General features: G+C 31.3%; 1 protein-coding gene across 3 annotated transcripts; it reads left to right on the top strand.

Annotated features, from left to right (window-relative positions):
- Window positions 1-650: 650 nt before the first annotated feature.
- Window positions 651-21,557, top strand: LOC111704772 (Y+L amino acid transporter 2). 3 transcript variants are annotated; one of them, XM_023477109.1, is made up of 6 exons: window positions 651-712; window positions 911-943; window positions 3,553-3,786; window positions 3,844-3,907; window positions 4,460-4,559; window positions 21,407-21,557. In XM_023477109.1, exons 2-6 carry the CDS (start codon window positions 920-922, stop codon window positions 21,540-21,542), a joined length of 558 nt encoding a protein of 185 aa, XP_023332877.1. In that variant the 5' UTR covers window positions 651-712; window positions 911-919; the 3' UTR covers window positions 21,543-21,557. The 3 variants fall into 3 exon arrangements, with proteins under 3 accessions (XP_023332877.1, XP_023332876.1, XP_023332878.1); XM_023477108.1 differs by lacking the exon at window positions 21,407-21,557 and adding an exon at window positions 5,812-5,984 and having other exon boundaries at window positions 653-712; XM_023477110.1 differs by lacking the exons at window positions 911-943; window positions 21,407-21,557 and adding an exon at window positions 5,812-5,983 and having other exon boundaries at window positions 664-668.
- Window positions 21,558-21,722: the final 165 nt, after the last annotated feature.

Raw genomic sequence — 21,722 nt, 5'->3', positions numbered from 1 at the left:
GGGCGTACGTGGTAAAGCACTGTTGAGGGGGGGGGGAGGGTACTTCAGATTTAAAAGGATTTTTTTGCGTAAAAAAAATCATTGTTTGTAAACAGATTGTTCAACACTTTTTTCCAGTACAGTAAGATTGAGACTACATTTTGTTGACTCGAATTCAAATAAATTAAGCAAAAAGCTAAAGTGCTTTGTAAGCTAGTTATACATGAATTTAACATAAACATATGATTATTTGGAGGGTTCTTTGAGAAACAGGGGATCTGAAGGGGTTGGCTTTAGAATATATCTTTAAAACATATCTTTAAAATCTGATTATAGATTAAAAAAAATGCCAAAAACAAATGTTTAATTAAAAAACCTATTTTCCGCAATTTTTAATACTTTTGTACTTCTAACTTCAGAACTTTAAATTGTAAACATTTCTTTTTAAAAGCCAGCTCAGGACTCAGGATTGAAATATAAAAATTCTGAAACTCAAAGCATGACAAATTAACCCGATCAAATTCTTAACTCTCAGTTAGAGTGCAGGACTAGACAAATACACACTTTGAGTGCAGCAAGAGCTCTAATATTGCCCCCCTTCCCCCCCTCCCCTACTCCTGAATTTAGATATTGGAGGGGGTGGGGTGGGGAAGGGGGGGCAATATCAAAGCTCTTTCTCTGCTTTCAAAGTGCGTATTGGCAGGAAGATTAAGATTTTACACACTATGAAAAGGAATTGAGTCTCTGGCACAAACTCAAATCTTTTAATACTTATACCGTTGCAACCTGATGATGTAAACCTTTGATTTTTCAAATTTGATCTAACAGTATTCATAATTTAAAATATCGCAGGTCAACGCCATTGGGTGGCAAAGATGTAGGGATTAGAAAATCAAAGTTTGTGACAAAGACTCAATTCTATGTGTTCAAGTGAAACTACATGCCAGAAGCTAGAATAAAAAAGGTGTCAATTTTGTCTTTAATTTGTATTATAAAAAATAGTAGTGTTGAGCTTAATACATTTTTGATACTTCCCCAAGGGCATTTTCCCAAGCGGAAATTTCCAAAAGGTATTTTCCCATATGGCAACTTCCCAAATGTGCTATTTCCAAAGCACTCGGCCCCCTAGTCTTTCTAGCAGCAGTGCTTGGCAATTGCATATTTATCTATATAGTAAAACACTCCTGTACGCATGCCGGGTCCTGATGGCCTGATCCAATCAGGGTTCAGTCATGTGTTTGTTGTCTATTCAGAACCAATAGAAATAGTATGGCGGTAACATCTATCTTTCTATCTATCTCATTATCCAATTAGAAATATGAATCCTTCAATCGGCGCAATCAGTAAAAGGAAATATTTACTTCTACTAAAACTATGGTAAAACAAGACATTCGTATAAATGTTCCCTATAGCCGGCCAAACTGCTGGACCGAATCGGCTGAAATATTTGAGGGAACCCAGAGGTATCCCGGGGGTAAGATAGGCTAAAGATCTAAATTATGACGACGACAATAAGTTTAGGTTAAAAAACATGCTATTCGACCAATTTTTTATATGTACCACGTCTAAATGAAAGCAGAAAGAACTTTTACATCATAAGCTGTAGTCTAGAATATATAGATAGATAGATAGATAGATAGAGAGGTATTGGGCACGTGGTTTAACTTCTCTCACAAGTTCTCTGGGTATACTCTACAGTAGAGAGAAAACACAAGTTCTCTGGGGTATACTCTATAGTAGAGAGAAAACAATCTTGTGATTCAAATACGTCGTTATACCCCATCAACCTTATCATATAAACAACAAGAAAAGATTCTTGACAAAAATATTTTTTAATCATTTCACCCTTTGTGTTGATATTAATATTATTATTAGCATAGATGCTCCATATTAATATTTTTAATAGAATAGATGCTCCAGAAATATTCAATGTTAACCAACAATCAATGGAATAGTAAGACGACATTTTAGCAATTTTTTTAGTGTATTTAATGTTGTTACAAATAGTTTCACCAGACCTTTATTACATTACTAGTTTAGTGAAACAGACCGTAGTTGTTTAGTGAAACAGGCCGTTTACACTGCACAATTGCTGTTTATCATGCTCATTTATAACTTGCTTCAAAAAGTCGTTTTCCTTTTTTAGAGTTTCTGGTCATCACATACAAGTATCTGTCTTTTTCTGTAAACCAATTTATTTTATCTATTTCATTCTTTCTTGTTTTTCCAGAATCGCCAATGTTGCACAACAAACAGTAAACAAAACCATCAAATAACTCTATCATTCACACATTATATTATTTTTTTTAAAACAAACAAATATTGAATTTGTTCAATGTTTTTTTGTGAAAGTTTTATTAAGAATATGCAAATACATTTCTGAAAATCAAAAATAGTTTCTTTTCGAGCAAGAATGTTTAAAGCATTTTGACCAGGGGGGGGGGGGCGCTATGGGGGCTGAAACCTCTCCCCGGCCCTGGCTTTAATACTAAAAACATTATAAAGTAATTAATACCATTTATGTATGGTCTGTTCGTACCCCTTAAAACTGGACTTCATTCTGAACATCTAAATTTTTATTAAATATTTAAGGTGTCCTGAAAAAAGGTAAATATTAAGATAAAATTTTCATTACAATCCTATCTAACTATTGGCAGCCTTATCTCATTCAAATATCAAGAACTTTACCTAACCCTTAAAAAACTATGATGCGGGGGGGGTAAGATTTTATACCCATTTCAGCCTATAAACCGTTTGAAACAGAACATTTTCACTAACTGCGCAATTTTGTTACGAAACTTATATTTTTTTATCTAAAGTCAATCGAAATTAAAAAGAAAGGAAGGGCTTTCCAGGCGCTTCGCAACCAGCTCTTTCTAGTAATAACTTAAAGGGACTGTAAATGAAAAATGAAAGGGGGTATAGGAGAATGAAACCTGAGAATCTCAGGCGTTGAACTATACATATAAGACATCTATATCTGATGTTCCTGTCTCGAGAAATTGATATAAAGCTGTGTCAAAATTATACGAAAATCTATAATATGAAATTTTGTATAAAATTAGTAGGTTTAAACAGATCATATTCAGCAAACACGCAAACAATCTGAAAACTANAACTAGAAACATGATGTGTCAAATCACGTGAACTAGAAACATGATGTGTCAAATCACGTGAACTAGAAACATGATGTGTCAAATCACGTGAACTAGAAACATGATGTGTCAAATCACGTGAACTAGAAACATGATGTGTCAAATCACGTGAAAATGCTGTTCAATCAAGATACTTCATTCATATATATTGCCACGTATTTGAATCTGAGCCGCGGCTTAAATTTGAGACATGGCTAAATTATGGTTGGTTCCACTTAAAATCGTATTCAATGTTTTAAGATTCAAGCCGGCGCTCATTTGAAACCGGTTTTTGGCGGAATTGAGACGCAGCTCAAATTAATTCATTAAATTCGGACTCATAGTAGTCCTCTGTCGTTATAACAAACAAAATTCTGAAACTTTGGAAGAAAAATCAATTATAAAATTACATTTCTTAATATTTTATTTTGTATTTTAGGCTTTCTTTAAAATCAGCTTCAACATGGCTGACATTGATAAAATGGTGGGAAAAGAAGAATATAAACCGGTTCCACAGAATGAGCCCGAGAAAATGGTGCCAATGGAGATGGAGGACGCAGAGCAAGATAATGTTGGACTAAAGCCAAAGATGACGCTCTTGAATGGTTGCACTGTTATTGTCGGATCAATTATCGGCAGCGGTATCTTCGTCTCTCCGAGTGGAGTCCTAGCGGTAAGAATAAAAATAATTTAAAACCGATCTGGATATTCAAAATGGCGCATTTTTTAGCAAACCGGTTCTGTCAACATGTCCTTAGTGGTCTGGATCACCAGCGGAATCTTCTCTATGATTGGTAAGTCATTATTTAAAGGTTTGGAAAACAACTTTCATATTTGAAGCAACAATGTTGTTATTAAATCAGTGGTTATCAAATCAGTACTGAAATACTGGAATTATTGCACAGGTGCGTACTGAAATATTGTTCTATATGTACATGTTCGTATTGCAATATTGTTCTATATGTACATGTTCGTATTGCAACATTGTACTATATGTACATGTTCGTACTGCAATATTGTTCTATATGTACATGTTCGTACTGCAATATTGTACTATATGTACATGTTCGTACTGCAATATTGTTCTATATGTACATGTTCGTACTGCAATATTGTTCTATATGTACATGTTCGTACTGCAATATTGTACTATATGTACATGTTCGTACTGCAATATTGTTCTATATGTACATGTTCGTACTGCAATATTGTACTATATGTACATGTTCGTACTGCAATATTGTTGTTTTTGTACATGTGCGTATTGCAATTTTTTCATGTACAGGTGTGTACTGCAATATCTAGTTGTTAATGGTGCGAACTGAAATATTGTTGTTTATGTACAGGTGCGTACTGCTATGCAGAATTGGGATGTATGATAAAGAAGACAGGGGCAGATTACGCGTACATCATGGTCACATTCGGGAGCTTCCTTGCATTTATCAGGTAGGAAACATACTGTTTATACAGTACATACAGTCTGAGTACATACACTACTTGAGTGTATTTGGTAAAATAAAAAATTGTAAAATTATTCTAAAGAATTTTTAATGCTAAATGAAAAATTTTTATGAAAAATATTTTTAATTTGTTTGATTTTATTTTTAGGAAAAAAAATATCAATTTTTCGCTAAAAAACAAACCTTTTTTGCAACCTTTTTTCTTTTCTCAGCATAATTTTACACATTCTTTATTATCAAGAATATGCGCAGCTGTTTTCTCTGCCTGTTCAACCGTTTTCTAACAAATTTTAACAATTTCTGAAAGCTAAGAAAGAATTTTAGACGGACTCTCACGATTATTAGTATGCAGTTTTATACAGAAACAATTTCGAACAGGGGGTAAAACTAAAAAATAATATCCCGTTGTGTAACAACAATAGTTGAAAAATCTTCACACTTCTTTCTTAGCATATAAAATTCTTATTTTATAGTTTCCGAACGGACTCAAAAATTTCTGCAGTAGAATATTTTAGCGTGATAACCAGTAAAACCCGAATTAAAAGTCGTAATTTTAAATTATTTTTATGAAAAACGTTGTCAAAGAGTTTTTTAATCTGAAAACGTGCATAGAAAACTTTGACATTTTTTTCCAGTCCAGACCCGTGGCAAATTACAAACAAAAACATCTATCAAAGACGACTTTACTTTGCTTTCTACTAATTCAGTTAACACCTTGTAACTTGCTCACAACCTGAAGATTTGTTCTGTGACCTTTTATTGACTCCCCTATAATTTTTTGCCACCCCTTGTTTTTATCCATACTTAATCAGGTCTTAAGAAAACTTGATAAGGATTATCATTTATATTGCATTAATTCCCAAAACACTATTTTTTTGCGGAACAGTTATTTTAAATGGTTTGCTTATAGTACCTTTCATATACAGGGTTACACACAATTGATTGGATTTTAGAGACGAACAGTATGCAATTTACACTTTTTTTAAAACATTCTTTGAAACTGTTTACTTTTTGTTTACCAAAGTGTTAGATAACAGCAGAAAACAAAATTAAGCATTTAGATCGTTATAAATTTCAGAGTTTTAGGTTGTTATAAAAATCTCAGCCTTTATGGGTAACCCTGTAAATAAATTTTGGTTGAAAAAATTGCAACAAATTTTAAATGATATTTCCTTTTTCACATTTTCTTGACCTTTGACCAAAGCTGATGCTTGATGCTAACCTTTGCCCTGGTCTAGGCTATGGGTCGAGTGTATGATTGTACGACCATGCAGCCAGGCTATTGTCGCACTAACCTTCTCTATATATGCGACAAAACCATTCTTTCCGGAGTGCGACCCTCCTGACGGCGCAGTGCGACTTCTTGCCGCAATCTGTATTTGTGAGTGATTTACTAACTTTTCTTATTATATCTAGGGAATGATAATTCGCCTCAAACTCTAACGTTCATATTCCTATTACTTTTAAACTTCCATTTCTAGATTTAGCAGAAATCAAAGTTTAAAATATCTAAGGTCTATGAAATTAGGTTAGAAAGATACAGTAAAAAATCCACTGTTTTATGGTTCGTACTGTAATTAAAGGAATAAAAAATAGAGTGTAGAGAGGATATTATCAATCTTGAACATTGCTATATAAAGAACCATTATTAGTAATTAAAAAAACCATAAAAACAATTCGGAGAGACTGCATCTACCATATGATTATACTTAAAGAGACTACATCTCCCATATGATTATACTTCAAGAGACTGCATCTCCCATATAATTATACTTAAAGAGACTGTATCTCCCATTAAATTATACTTATATACTTAAAGAGACTGCATCTCACATATGATATGAGTGTAGAGAGGATATTATCAATCTTGAACATTGCTATATAAAGAACCATTATTAGTAATTAAAAAAAACCATAAAAACAATTCGGAGAGACTGCATCTACCATATGATTATACTTAAAGAGACTGCATCTCCCATATAATTATACTTTAAGAGACTTTATCTCCCATATAATTATACGCAAAGAGACTGCATCTCCCATATAATTATACATAAAGAGACTGTATCTCCCATATAATTATACTTTAAGAGACTTTATCTCCCATATAATTATACGTAAAGAGACTGCATCTCCCATATAATTATAATTAAAGAGACTGTATCTCCCATATAATTATACTTAAAGAGACTGCATCTCCCATATAATCATACTTAAAGAGACTACATCTCCCATATAATCATACTTAATGAGACTGCATCTCCCATATATTTATACTTAAAGAGACTGTATCTCCCATTAAATTATACTTATATACTTAAAGAGACTGCATCTCCCATATAATTATAACTAAAGAGACTGTATCTCCCATATAATTATACATAAAGAGACTTCGGCATCTCTTATATGATTATACTTAAAGAGGCTGAATCTCCCATAAATTATACATAAAGAGACTGTATCTCCCATATAATTATAAATAAAGAGACTTCGGCATCTCCCATATGATTATACTTAAAGAGGCTGCATCTCCCATATAATTTTGCTTAAAGAGACTGCATCTCCCATATAATTTTTCTTAAAGAGACTGCATCTCTAATAAAATTATTCTCAAAGAGGCTACATCTCCCATGTGATTATACTTAAAGAGACTGCATCTCCCATATGATTATACATAAAGAGACTTCCCAGAATTTATAATAAAAAGACTAAATTAAAATTATATGACTGCTAATCATGGTTCGTTAGATAGCACATTCCACATTCCCTTTCTTTAACAGAATCCAAAACCATTGCTTTTCACCACAATGGATTTGGATTAATCTATGTAAGTGGTTTGAGATCAAGAACATTGGATATAAGATAAAGGAATTCAACTTCAGACAGAAAAAATTTAGATATATATTAAAAAATCAATTCTTTTCTAAATATTTCCAAGTTCAAGATATCAAATGATTGAGGAATGATACACCAATGGTATTTTGTGTATGTCCCAAGGCTGTCCAAATACAATTTTTTTTATTCCTGATAAAAGTGAAATTAATCTGAATGATAATTCTGAAAAGTAACTGATTGCTAGGCACAAACTTCGAATTTCTAATCTCAATATCTTTGAAACAGCTGATGTTGTAAACATTTGATATTTCAAATATTTTTGATCAAACTAAATTGATAATTTTGAAATATCAGGGTTTACGACATCAGGTTGCAAGGATATAATTAAAATTTGTGACAAACGATCATTTCCTTTCTTTCTTATCAATCCTTTAACAAAAAAACATTGAATGGGTGTGTGAAAGCATAAAATCAAACCAAAAGATTCAGAGACATTTTTTAATGTGTGAAATAAAAGAACATATTTCAAATAGTAAGCTAGACAAAATAAGTATAAATAGTCAGATAAGATAAAAAAATATATATAAATAATCATATGCAAATTGATATACAGATAAGGAAGGGCCGCATACATGTTTTCAATTTACAGACTTTAAAATGTGTACTTTTAAATTGTGTAAGTTTGCATATTTCTGACCGACATTTCCCGCGTTCAGAAGAGCTCTTAATTTAGAACATATAAATGCATCTAAAGCAGAAACACGTGTTGAATTTTAAATTTATATCAGACTAAAACTTGAAAAAGTATTTAGGTATATTTTGTATAATTTTTTTATATCGACCATTTTGAACATTTTAAAATTTTTGTATATTCTTTCAATTTCTTTAATGATAACTTGTATATTTTGTGTATTTCATAATATTTCTATAACCTCCTATAACAACATCTTGGCTACCCACACTCAGCGAATGTTTTACAAAATATTAAAAACTATGTTTTTGCTTATTAAGTTTCAGTTGAAAACTGTGTCAGCACTTTTTTGTACTCTCTAAATCGCGGCTTTAAAAAAAATGCCCAGTTTACTTTAATCTTTGCTAACTGCTGAATACTTTTATTAAAATTTTAAATAGATAATCAAGCTAATTAAAATTTAATCTAATTCTTCTTCTTAAATACACATTTGTCCTGTGTTTTAAAATCTTTATTCAACAATTTCATCAGATAGATAAAACAGTTTCGAAAAATGGACTTAAATGAATAGATGGATAGATGGATTGATGGCTAAATGAATAAATGGATAAAATGGATAAATAAATAAATAGATAGATGGATAAATGTATAAATGGATAAATGGATAAATGAATTAATGGATAAATGAATAAATAGATAAATAAATAAATGAAGAAATGAGTATTTGAATAAATGAATAAATAAATCATGAAAAATATTTTTTATTTAAAACTTTTATATAATATATTGCAAAAAAGGTGTATAAATATATTTTATAGCACATTTATTAGAAAATCAATAAATCCAACGCTGGTGACAGATTTAAAATTTAAAAACTGATTCAAATATTTTTACAAGCTTAAAGCATTAGCGGGAGTGTTTACAAAAAATAAGACAGACTACATAGCGAAATTTTTCCAAATTGTTCCAAACCATAATAAAGTGTATAAAGGTCGATATTCCTTCCACATTTTTGAGAGTTATTTCGGTTTGGGTTGACCCTTTTTAGTTCTAAAAGATATAATAACCTTACCATTAAAGTAATTACTGAAATATAAGAAATTCTAAAAAATCATGAAATAAATTATTCTTTGGTAAAAAAAACTCAACTTATAAAAGTAAAAAACAAAAATGTAAAAAACTAATTTTTAAATTGGACCCCCCCCCCCACCTCATCCACAGCAGGCGTAGGGTTAACTCATTTGTTCACTGTGATATTTAATTACATTTGTTTTGTATATCTTCTGGTTCTTAATATTCTATAGTCCCTTAAGATCTTATTCTATTTCTTGTATAAATAGATAAATAGATTCAGCCAGGCACTCCGATAATTATACAGATTTTCTGCAGCTACTAAAGCTAAATATAATTTTGGTACGGGGTTTGTTTCTGTATCGATCATGACCACAATTACATAAAGTTAAGACGACATTATAGCAAATGTAAAAGATGAATTGTTACAAAGCAAATAGTTTAAAAGATACTTATTGAATTACTAAATTAGTGATATGGGTCTGTTTAGATTGCACAATATCTGCATGTCTCATGCTCATGGGACTTTTTAAAATTATAACTTGATCCCGAAAGTCGTCTTCCTATTGCAGAGTTTTCAAGTTATCACTGTATATATATATATTTAGAAACCTTTTTGGCCTTGGAAATAGCCGACCAAATGGTGTTGCCTAATGTTAATTTTTTTATATCAATCAACAAACAACTTACTGCAAAATTTTTAAATTGCCTTAGCTTTCTAAATTCTACAAAATATCTAAAACAATTATAGAATTATGCAACATTTCCAAAATATATATACAGAGCGTCCCAAATACGCACATAATACTAAATAAACCTAGTATTTATAAACGAACATTTTATATTAGCCTTATAGTTTTTTAAGAATAATTTATTCGTTTTAGATTTTTATTCTAATTTATTTACTTTACAGAGGTTTGATACATTATTATCACCGAATTTTAGATCTAATATTATATGGGACACCCTATATTGTCTAGGCATAGATTTAACTTAACTTTACCTAACTTATCTTAGCCTTAACCTAACCTAACCTGGCTTACCTTAAATTTTTCTTAAATTCAAATTTCAAAAGTGAAGTTTCCAAAACGATAAATTATTTTTAAACTGCCAAATACTTTAAAGGATAGATAGACTTAAAACTATATTTATAAATCTAAAAGTCTGATGTATTATTAGAAAGCCTGCTTGTATAAAAGTATATCTTGTTGTGTAAACACAGTGCTACCAGTTGATTCAAACTTGCCATAGAACATGTTTCTAATCCATTGGTTTTCAAAGGATTTCCCCCCCCACCCCATTTTAAAAGGAAAACTAAGCACTCAATGAAAATGCAAATATTCCTTAGCTTTTAAGAAATACATATATTTAATTATATATATATATATATATATATATATTTATGTGTGCACATATGTATATATTGCTTGTCTGTGTCTGTCTGTCTGTTTGTGTTCAATAAACTACAGACCGGCTGAACCGATTAAGGCCCCCAGGGAAGGTTAATGGGCGGTACAAATTTGCCTGTAAAAATGTCTACATTTATTGTTATTAAATGTCCAACATTCGAAACAGAAAAATCAGCAAATTTGAGTTTTATAGCAGAGTATACGATGAAAAATAGCGACTAAAAAATCAACAGTATTGTTTAAAGGTGTTACTGAGGAGGGGCGCAAAGCGTCGATCGTTCAAGACTATACTAATAGAAATCACTGACTCAATCCAAACATTGTTAATAAAAGATCAATCTTATCAACATAAAATGAGAAAGCAGCTGAAAATTTGCCTCAAATTATAATTTTGTATCCCCTTTATTTTGCAAACTGATCGTTTACATTTTATGATTCAAAATATAAATTCTGCTAGATTAGTTAGTTACACCTTAAATTAGGTTTACACGATGAAATTGCAAAGATACAGTGATTAGTAATTTGAATTTGTGGCGAGTTTTCAGTTCCTTTAAACTAAATGTGAAATTAGAATTGAAACTATTTTTTATATATCAAAAATACTATATCATTAAAAATATTCAGAATTGGCGACATTTTTAATACTCTGGGTTCGAAAATGAAGGTTTGCCGGAATTAAGGTTTGGGTGGGGATTTGGCAGAGTTTAGGAGAGCGGGTATTTATACAATATATTTTGGAAATATCTTGAATGAATGGTGAAGTCCTCCCAATAAATCGGTCAATTATAAAGCTTAAACTAAAACCTGTCTTTAAATATTTTGCCTTAATAGGACTGTTTATGTTTTTAAATCTAGATTGTGTCATATATAGCCTTTCATACCTAAATAAGTTTTTTTGAAATAAGAGTTACAAAAACAAATTTTACAAGAAAAGACATAAGACAAGCCTTAACATCTTTGAAAAATAAAAAAATTAAATTTCATTTATAGTAGCTTGGACGATTATTGTTGAATTATTATTAAAAGATTACCCATAGTACGTCGTTATCGGGTATCTTAATCTCAGAACGATGAAACTTTGCTAAGGAACATATATTAAAAAGTACTTAAAAGGACTGTAAGTGTATTTTAAAGTGACCTTATTTCCAAAGTGCTAATGCCATATTTACAAAAGTATCCTTGAAACGTTTTCTTAGGGTTAAAAGTGTTCCAATATGTTTTCCTGCAATCGATATGCGCACATGCAATCGTTATGCGCACATGCAATCGATATGCGCACATCACTTTTGTAGTGAAGCCACAATTGAAAATAATCAGTTTACAAAGTGTTAAACATTAAAATCCAATGCAAACTTGATAAAGTAAAGCTTTTTCATGCACCGTTGCATCTTTGCATGGAGGGTCACTTGAAATTCGCTTACAGTCCCTTTATGAAAAGATCGTAAACCCCATGTGTCTTTGAAATAATGTCTAAAACATTTTTTTGGGCGCTTTTGCCCCCCTGCATATGTTTTTTATTAGAAAGGCAAGATGCACATGCCCTGAGTTCTATACCTGAATCTGGTAGATAGTCCTACCTAGTACCTAGGCATGTATTGAGCATTACTATATCACCGGTATAGTCCTACCTAGTACCTAGTACCTAGGCATATATTGAACAGGACTATATCACCGGTATAGTCCTACCAAGTACCTAGGCATATATAGTGAACAGTACTATATCACCGGTATAGTCCTACCTAGTACCTAGGCATATATTGAACAGGACTATATCACCGGTATAGTCCTACCTAGTACCTAGGCATATATTGGACAGGACTATATCACCGGTATAGTCCTACCTAGTACCTAGGCATATATAGTGAACATTGCTATATCACCGGTATAGTCCTACCTAGTACCTAGTACCTAGGCATATATTGAACAGTACTATATCACCGGTATAATCCTACCTAGTACCTAGGCATATATTGGACAGGACTATATCACCGGTATAGTCCTACCTAGTACCTAGGCATATATAGTGAACATTACTATATCACGGGTAAAGTCCTACCTAGTACCTAGTACCTAGGCATATATTGAACAGTACTATATCACCGGTAACTTGAAACTTAATTAGTTTCTAACTAGACAGTAGACCAGCAGCAAACAGAAAGGAGGGATAATTTTATAAAGTTATATCAAAAACCGGCCAAAACAGAAGTATCCTGATTTTAATGAGCAATTAGTGTTGTAAAAAGTTTTTTTTTTTTTTTTGCATATTTCTGCTTTTAGGGTCCAAATTTGGCATTATGAAAAAATAGCGAATGTTTTTAAAACCTTTATTCTAAGCATTTGCTTTTTTTACGCTTTGACAAATATATTTGGACCGATGGAGAATAAATATATATGGACCAATTGAGAGAAAATATATGGACCAATTGAGAGAAAATATATGAACCAATTGAGAGAAAATATATGGACCAATTGAGAAAAAATATTTGGACCAATTAAGAGAAAATATATATGGACCAATTGAGAGAAAATTTATGGACCAATTGAGAGAAAATATATGGACCGATTGAGAGAAAATATATATGGACCAATTGAGAGAAAATATATGGACCAATTGAGAGAAAATAGATGGACCAATTGAGAGAAAATATATCCACCAATTGAAAGAAAATATATGAACCAATTGAGAGAAAATATATGGACCAATTAAGAGAAAATATATATGGACCAATTAAGAGAAATTATATGGACCAATTGAGAGAAAATATATGGACCATTTGAGAGAAAATATATGGGCCAATTAAGAGAAAATATATGGACCAATTGAGAGAAAATATATGGACCAATTGAGAGAAAATATATGGACCAATTGAGAGAAAATATATTGACCATATAAGAGAAAATATATATGGAGGAATTGAGAGAAATTGTATGGACCAATTGAGAGAAAATATATGGACCAATTAAGAGAAAATATATGGATCAATTGAGAGAAAATATATGGACCAATTGAGAGAAAATATATGGACTAATTAAGAGAAAATATATGGACTAATTGAGAGAAAATATACATGGACCAATTGAGAGAAATTATATGGACCAATTAAGAGAAATATATATGGACCGATTGAGAGAAAATATATGGACCAATTAAGAGAAAATATATGGACCAATTGAGAGAAAATATATGGACCAAATAAGAGAAAATATATATGGACCAATTGAGAGAAATTATATGGACCAATTGAGAGAAAATATATGGACCAATTGAGAGAAAATATATGGACCAATTAAGAGAAAATATATGGACAAATTAACAGAAAATATATGCAAAAAAAACAACCAAAGGCGATTGTTTTTTTTTAATTCGTTTTTCCTTTTTTTTACTTACGAAAGAATACAGTTTTGAAATGTTGAAAGTTGTATTAAAACCAAAAAGATTATCAGCGCTACAAGAAGACTTAGTTAACATTTAGTGCTGGCCGTTATACGTTATCAATCTTTAAAACCTCCAAAATCAATCTTTAAAAATCTTTAGTTACTGCGCCCTAGTTCTTCAAATTGCCATTAGCAAAATTCTGAGCAACCATCAAGACGAAAAGTTCCGAAAACAATTTACAACGAATTAAACTTTTCATGTTTATTATCTGCTTAATAGTGTGGATGATATTGTCGTTTTTCGAGCTTGAAAACTGTTTGTTCTCATAATTCTCTTTATGTTAAACGGCAGTGCGCTTGTCACTTTTGTACAGTTAAACCCTAAATTACCTATATATCGAAAGAATTCATCAAATGTCGTCTTCTTCACTGTCTGATAATGGAATGTTGCAGATACAGGGTGTCCCAATAAACATGGGAATTCAGTGACGAATTCGTTATCGTCTTTTAAAATAATTTTTTGATTTAGTATATTGATACCTACTGTAATCTATAAGAGTTTCGTCTGCTATGTTTACATTTTGTTTGTTTATGTTTTGACTGCATACGGTTGTACTTAGTAAAACAAGACAATTGCAGTATACTAACAGAGTAAACTTGTCCGTATTCACTATTCATCTTGCAGAGACATTATGTACACATCTTAACAGACTTTTACCCTTTTTATAAATAAACTCTAGCAGACATAACAAAGACGATATCGAATTCGTCACTGAATTCCCATGTTTTTTAGGACACCCTGTATTTAGTTTTTAATTAAATGATTATAAGACTGTTCCCGCATATTCATGACTTTTTATTTATTTTCGCAAATATTTAGATTTACGTAAAATAGTATAAAACCTATTGAAAAATTGTCAAGACGTCATTTGATAAATTATTTCGATGTATGGCTCATTGAGGGTTTAACTGTAGAGAAACCCCATTTAAAAATAACAATTTTTCAAAATTATAGACATTCATAACTAAAATTCATACTTGATCAGACAAAACTTTTAAGAGTACCGTTGTAAGTCGGATATTGCCATCTGTGCATGGAGGGTCTCTTGAAATGACGTTCACAGTCCCTTTAACAGCAATTTTTTCTCGTCAGTTTGAAAAAAAAACATTAGTTTCGAGAAAATCCGCGACCATTGTTTGTCTTTTAAATCTTTATCACCATTTTGTTTTAATGAATGCGCACCTTTTTAAATGTAAATCCTGTAAATTACGCTGATATAAAGTTGATAACAATGATGCTAAACATTGCTTAGGAATAAATGGATGAGACTTCAAAATGGTTAAGGCAGGGTTGGGGGGTTGGTGGAGGGGTTTGAAAGTGTTTAAAGAGTAAGATCAGTTTAAAACCTTCTCTTGATGAATAAGGTCTGGAAATTTGAAGAATGATAATTATGTTGATTATACTGCTCCAAACCTTCGAAACCTGTCGAATATAACAGTGCGCACATGGAACCAGGGTTAAACACTTTTTAGAATTTACAGTGTATTTTAAAAATACGCCCTTAAAAATAGGTTTGCCAGATAATGCCTTGGGCGTGGTTGTATTGAGGGTTGGTTAGGGGTCTTTATTAAAGGGTGGGGAGGGTGGTGGTGGGGGGGGGTGTGTAAACCAAAATTGCTTTAGTTTACAAGTGTGCGCGCTGACAGACGGAGTGCTCATACGTCGCGTCGTGTCGTTATGCGCGCACACATTTTTCGTTATTTTAAATTTAAAACTGAGGGTATAAGGAAACACATGATAAAGTCGGTAAAAAAAATTTTTCTTGTAAGAATTTTAAAAAAGAAATTTTAGAATCTTTAAATTTGAATGCAGATTTAATGCAGTGATTAGCAAGGAAAATGATGTATTGAAGATAAAGATACGGGTGGGGTCCTAACATCACGATATATTCATAATAAATTCCTCTTTCAACACATTTCAATATTTCAATAAATCAAACAATGAAAAAAATATTTTTCACAACTCTGCAATTGGGGTTTCCATTACAAAAATATTTAACTATTTCGCAAATCCACTAATATATTATTTAAAGTGTGCCAAATTATCATTTAGCTAGCTTAACAAACTTTTAAAAAAATGCATTCACAATTGTCATTCATTATAAAGGGAAAAATTAGGAAAATTAGAAAAAAAACGCATAATATTTTATTTTTTAATAATTTGATAACTTTTTCCCTACGGCCTACAGTGTTACCAAAAGAGGATGAAAATATAGTTTTATTTAATAACTTTCTAATCTTCAAATAGAATTTACAAAAATATATATAAAAAAGCCGATAATTGAACTTTTAGGTTGTAAAATTTTAAAATTTTTATGTCGTCACTGAAGTCTTATTCGTTGTGAGCTACCCTGGTTTTTAATGTGAAGAAAAATAAGATAAAAAATCCCATGAAACAATGAAAAGGAAGACGATGGTTAAGCAATCTAATGCGTAATTATTATTGTGAAAAAAAAAAACAATTTTACCGGTAGTTTGGAAGTCCACTTGTGAAGAAAAAGGGGTCTGAGTTTACTACACAATTGCTGTGTTTCAAATTAAAACTTGAGTCCTATGTTCATCTTACTATTTAACACTTTTTATTAAGGAATTTAATAATGAGAGGCCTTTAATTCATTAATTATTCATTAATTGTTCATTAATTGTTCATTAATTGTTCATTAATTGTTCATTAATTGTTCATTTATTGTTCAAGGATTTCTATTGACTTTTCATTATTCATTAATCAGGGTTTTTATCCTACATTAAGATGTCCCTTATTATTTAGTACGATCATAATTCATACATACATACAAACGTACGTACGTACGTCGTTTAGCGATCGTCTATTAGATGTCCATTCGACTCTGAGTGATTATCTAAACATTGTCAATTGATCGTCAAAACATTGTCAAGCGATCGTCCAAACATTGTCAATTGTTCGTCCAAACATTGTCAATTGATCGTCCAAACATTGTCAAGTGATCGTCTAAACATTGTCAAGCGATCGTCCAAACATTGTTGAGTGAGCGTCTAATTCCTGGTTTCCAGAATGAACTTTTGATTGATTGATTGGAGTAAACCACTAAAAATGGCCGGCAAGGACGGAAAGGGAAATTATACAACAGTTAACAATGCTAAGGTAGAATTATAATCTAAAAACTAAAAATATGTTGAACACTGTTTGAAACTGTGATCAGTAATGGTAGAAATCTCTTTTTATCCTTCCAAAAACATTCCTTAACATTTAAGAATTTTACTGTTATTAGTTTATCTACATACAGAATTTAATCTTGATGAGAAAGCTGCACCTTCGTCTGACAGTCCCTTTAAAAAAGAACATATAAAAATTAAAAATTAATCTAAAAAGGTTTCAAAAATAGATTTGTGACTCCAGCCTCATTGTAGGTTGAGGCTATGGATGAGGAGGGTGTGGGGTTGAAGGCCTCCCTTGGGCTCGTCCAGGGCTGCACTATTATCATTGGATCAATCATTGGTAGCGGGATATTCATTGCTCCTGGGGGGGTTCTCAAGGAACACAGTCAACTCATATCTATATAATAAATAAATTTATATATATATAGGAAGAAATATATATTTAAACATCTAAAATGTATATTTAGACTGAAAAAAGTTGAAAATACCATATTTATATATATATATATATACATCTGAACCAAATTGGCTGAAATATATATTTTTTAATGGTAAATTTTTTTGCAAATTAATTTTTTTTTCTCAAAATGTTTAACATTTTTTTAATTTCACTGGCAACGCCGGGCTCTTTAGTTAGTTGTCAATAAGATTGCTACTAAAAAGCATATTTCTCTCTCCATACATATGACCTCTACATTTTGAAATGAAAAAAATCGTATAATTGGCAATCCAGGCTGCCAAATAAGTGAAAACATTTGCCAGAAAAGATTTTTTTTTTGTTGAATAAAAGTAAGTTTTTTTTGTGTGAAAAATTTGGAGTGCAATATAGCAACATTTTCTTAAATCTGAGTCTAAATAAAACCTTTAACGGAAGATATAAAAACGATAGAAATTTTTGTTGATGTTAATACTGGATATCCCTTAACAAAAAGATAATAAATATGGGCTGAGAACGGGTCCAAAAAATTAAAATTAACTGGTTTTGGGGTGAATGGAATCGACTTAGCGCTTGACTAACAAATAATGAATACAAAAATAAAGCTATTAAGTTTAAAGTTGTCATTTTCTTCACTCAAGAAGAAAATTCAACTTTTAACATATGCTTTTGTAAATCAATAAATATATTCTCATCTTTTTTAAATAAACACATTTATGGGATAGAAATAAATCTTACTTTAAAGGATTTATTCAATTTATACATTCAATATCTCATAACATAAACTCTTCTAATACTTTAATACTTTTATCTTGAAATAGGAATACGACTTCTAATACTTTAATACTTTTATCTTAAAATAGGAAGACGACTTTTAGACTTAAATAATGATTTTGAATAGTTCAACGTACATTAGACACAGACCATTTCACTTTATAATTAGCTTTTTCGTAGAAGTAAAACTGTTTATATTTTAAAAGATCTATTCGAATAATGATAAGGATAATGAAATTGATTACAATAATAATAATGATAATCTCCTATCATAGCTGATAAACATGTCTATTTGTAATTAAAGAAAGATACATTTTATTAAGTTAGAAAATATATGTTGACTGTTAGGAGGTTGGAAGTATAAATATGTCTATAACAGTTTGGGTAATTAGTGGACTTTTTAGGGATGTTTATAACTCTTTACTCAGAGCTAAAATTTCTTTTTGAAATTTGTTGTTGTATTTGTTAATATTGAATTCATTTACAACTTCTGTTCCAATTATTAATTCTTTTTTTTTCACTTTAGCTAAAAAAAATTAACTAACTTAAAATCCCAACATTTTTTATTCAAATAAACAGCAAACATATTGGATCAAATACTTAATTAAAGATAAAATAAAGAATCCTAAAAAATGCTACAAAACAAAACAATAGCATCAAAGTCTTGAAACCCCTTTCCTAAAGGGACTGTAAGCATAATATTAAGTTAACTTATATGCAAAAATGGCAATGCCCGATTTACAACAAATAAGAGATACCGTCATTATGACCTGATTTTCACATTCACAGAGAAACCGCAAATAAAAATAAACAGCTTAAAGATACAAACACATTGATTTATAATGCACACTTGATCAGATAAAGGGTAACGTCGTAAATTGGGAAAATTGCCATCTTTGTATGGAGAGTCACTTGAAATTAAGCATACTGTCTCTTTAATGAACAAAAATAATTGTTAGATTATTACTTAAAAACAAAGATGAGTTGTTACTTTGACCCGAATAACCCAAAATGAACGGTTTGAAAACTTGTAAAATATAAAAAATAAACCTGTACATGGTATATAAACACTACAGTATGATTGGTGCCTACTGCTATGCTGAACTTGGTCTACTGATCAGGGATAACGTGAAAATACTTCTTTTCATATGAATTATTTGACCCTGGTTAAATACAATCTAAACATTAGATAAGAATATACAATATAAACATGATTTTTATAACAACAACAACAAAAATATAAAAGTAAAGATGCAAATTTTTCAATTGTTTAACTAACTTTTTTCACATTTAGAAAGGTTTCCTGGGAATACAAGAATATTTAATCCAATTATTTATCTCATTATTTTACTCAAATACTAATCCTTCTTTCCCCTTCCCTTATCTCTTCTTCTGAATCTTTTTTGTCTTTTCCCGTCCAGTTCCTTTCATTCCCTTCCCCTTTCTTCTTCCAGCTACTTTCATTGCCTTTCCCCTTCCCCCTTCCACTTTCTTTCTTTCCCTTTCCCTTCCAGTTTCTTTCATTCCCTTCCCCTTCCCCCTTCCAGTTTCTTTTTTTCCCTTTCCCTTCAATTTTCTTTCATTCCCTTCCCCTTCCCCCTTTCATTCTCTTTCTTTCCCTTTCCCCTTATAGATCCTTTCATTCTCTTTCTCTTTTCCCTTTTAGTTCTTTTCTTTCCTTTTTCCAGTCCCCCTTCCAATTCCTTTCTTTCCCTTTCCCCTTCCAGTTCTTTTCATTCTCTTTCCCCTTCTACCTTTTAGTTCCTTTCTTGCCTTTTCCTCTTCCCCCTTCCAGTTCCTTTCTTTTCCTTTCCCCTTCCCCACTTTCCAGTTCTTATAATCCTATAAATCCCTTTCTTTAGCCCCTTTCAGTTCTTTTCATTTCCTTTCCCCTTCCAGTTCCTTTCATTCCCTTCCCCTTTCTCTCTTTTATTTGCTTTCTTTCCCTTTCCTCTTCTAGTCCCTTTCATTCCCTTCCCCTTTCTCCCCTTTATTTGCTTTCTTCCCCCTTCCCCTTTCCCCTTCCAGTTCCTTTCATTCTCTTTCCTCTGCTCTCTTTTAGTTCCTTTCTTCCCCTTTCCCCCTCTCAGTTTCCCTTTCCCCTTCCCCCCTTCCAGTTCCTTTATTTCCTTCCACCTTCCCCATTCCAGTTCATTTTATTCCCTTCCCCTTTCCGTGTTCTTATCATTCTATCATTCCCTTTCCTTAGCCCCCTTCCAGTTATTTTTATTCCCTTTCCCTTTCTAGTTCCTATCATTCCCTTCCCCCTCCACGTTATTTTCATCCCCTTCCCCCTTCCCCATTCTATATCTTTCTTTTCATTCTCCCCTCCCTACCCTTCCCTCCACTATATAAGTGGAAGGCTTTAATGTAAATTCCTTTTAACAAGCCGGCGTATTTCCATATTGCATATTCAATTTTATTCTTGAGTAAATTTAACAGTTGCCATGTTGGGAGGCGTGGGACGTTTAAAACGCAAATATAATCAAGCAAAAATGACACACTTTCCAATTATTAAAGGATGTATTTGAAGATAAAAAAATATAGAGTCAATTGAGAACATAAAGAATGCGAGAAAAATAAAAAGTTTGCTGTTTTGGAGAACTTTTTTTTAGCATAAGATTACACGGTTAAAACATTTTCAATAATTTAAAACCACGAATTTTAAGACAATAAAATGTACAAAATTTTTTCAAGTTTAAAAAGTTTTTTTAATTTTATTTTTTTGCCTTTGTTCCTTTGCATTCCTTGGTGCTAATATAGCCAGGAGGAGACTATACCTATATACTGGATACACTTGGACCTTTCATTGGATTTATCAGGTATTTACACTTTTTTGAAAACACCAAAACGTATTTTAACCCCCCCCCCCTTCGGCCTTTAGCAGGTCCATTTTTATCAAACTTTGAAAATATTTTTTGGTGTTTTTTATGTTTTAATTTTAACTTACTAACTTTCTTTTTCCACTTTCTTTCCTTTAATTTAAATTGTACAATTTATATATAAATATAAATAAATGTTTTAAGATTTATTTTTTATTTTTGTAGGCTGTGGGCTGAATGTTTGATAGTTCGGCCCTGTACAATAACAATCGTAGCGCTCACTTTCTCAAAGGAAGATTTCAAAAACAAAACAAAAAATAAAATCTCCCACTTTTACAATTTTTTTAGATGTGAAAGCTGATAATCAAAATAAATGTTTAAAAAAATGAAAACAAATATTCTTCATTACTCATCTTTGTTTAAAATGCAGTACGTTTACTAATCTCCGGTCTCCACCGTCAGAATGACCACCTACACTGTTAGAAAAACCCGCTTACAATCAACAGTATTTAGTTCACGCACCAAGCCATGAAGATCCGTT

This window comes from Eurytemora carolleeae, unplaced genomic scaffold (genome assembly GCF_000591075.1).
Source record: "Eurytemora carolleeae unplaced genomic scaffold, Eaff_2.0 scaffold633, whole genome shotgun sequence".
NCBI classification, from domain to species: domain Eukaryota; kingdom Metazoa; phylum Arthropoda; class Copepoda; order Calanoida; family Temoridae; genus Eurytemora; species Eurytemora carolleeae.
The sequence above is the reverse complement of the archived record's forward strand: the minus strand, read 5'-3'. Positions and strand labels throughout refer to the sequence as shown.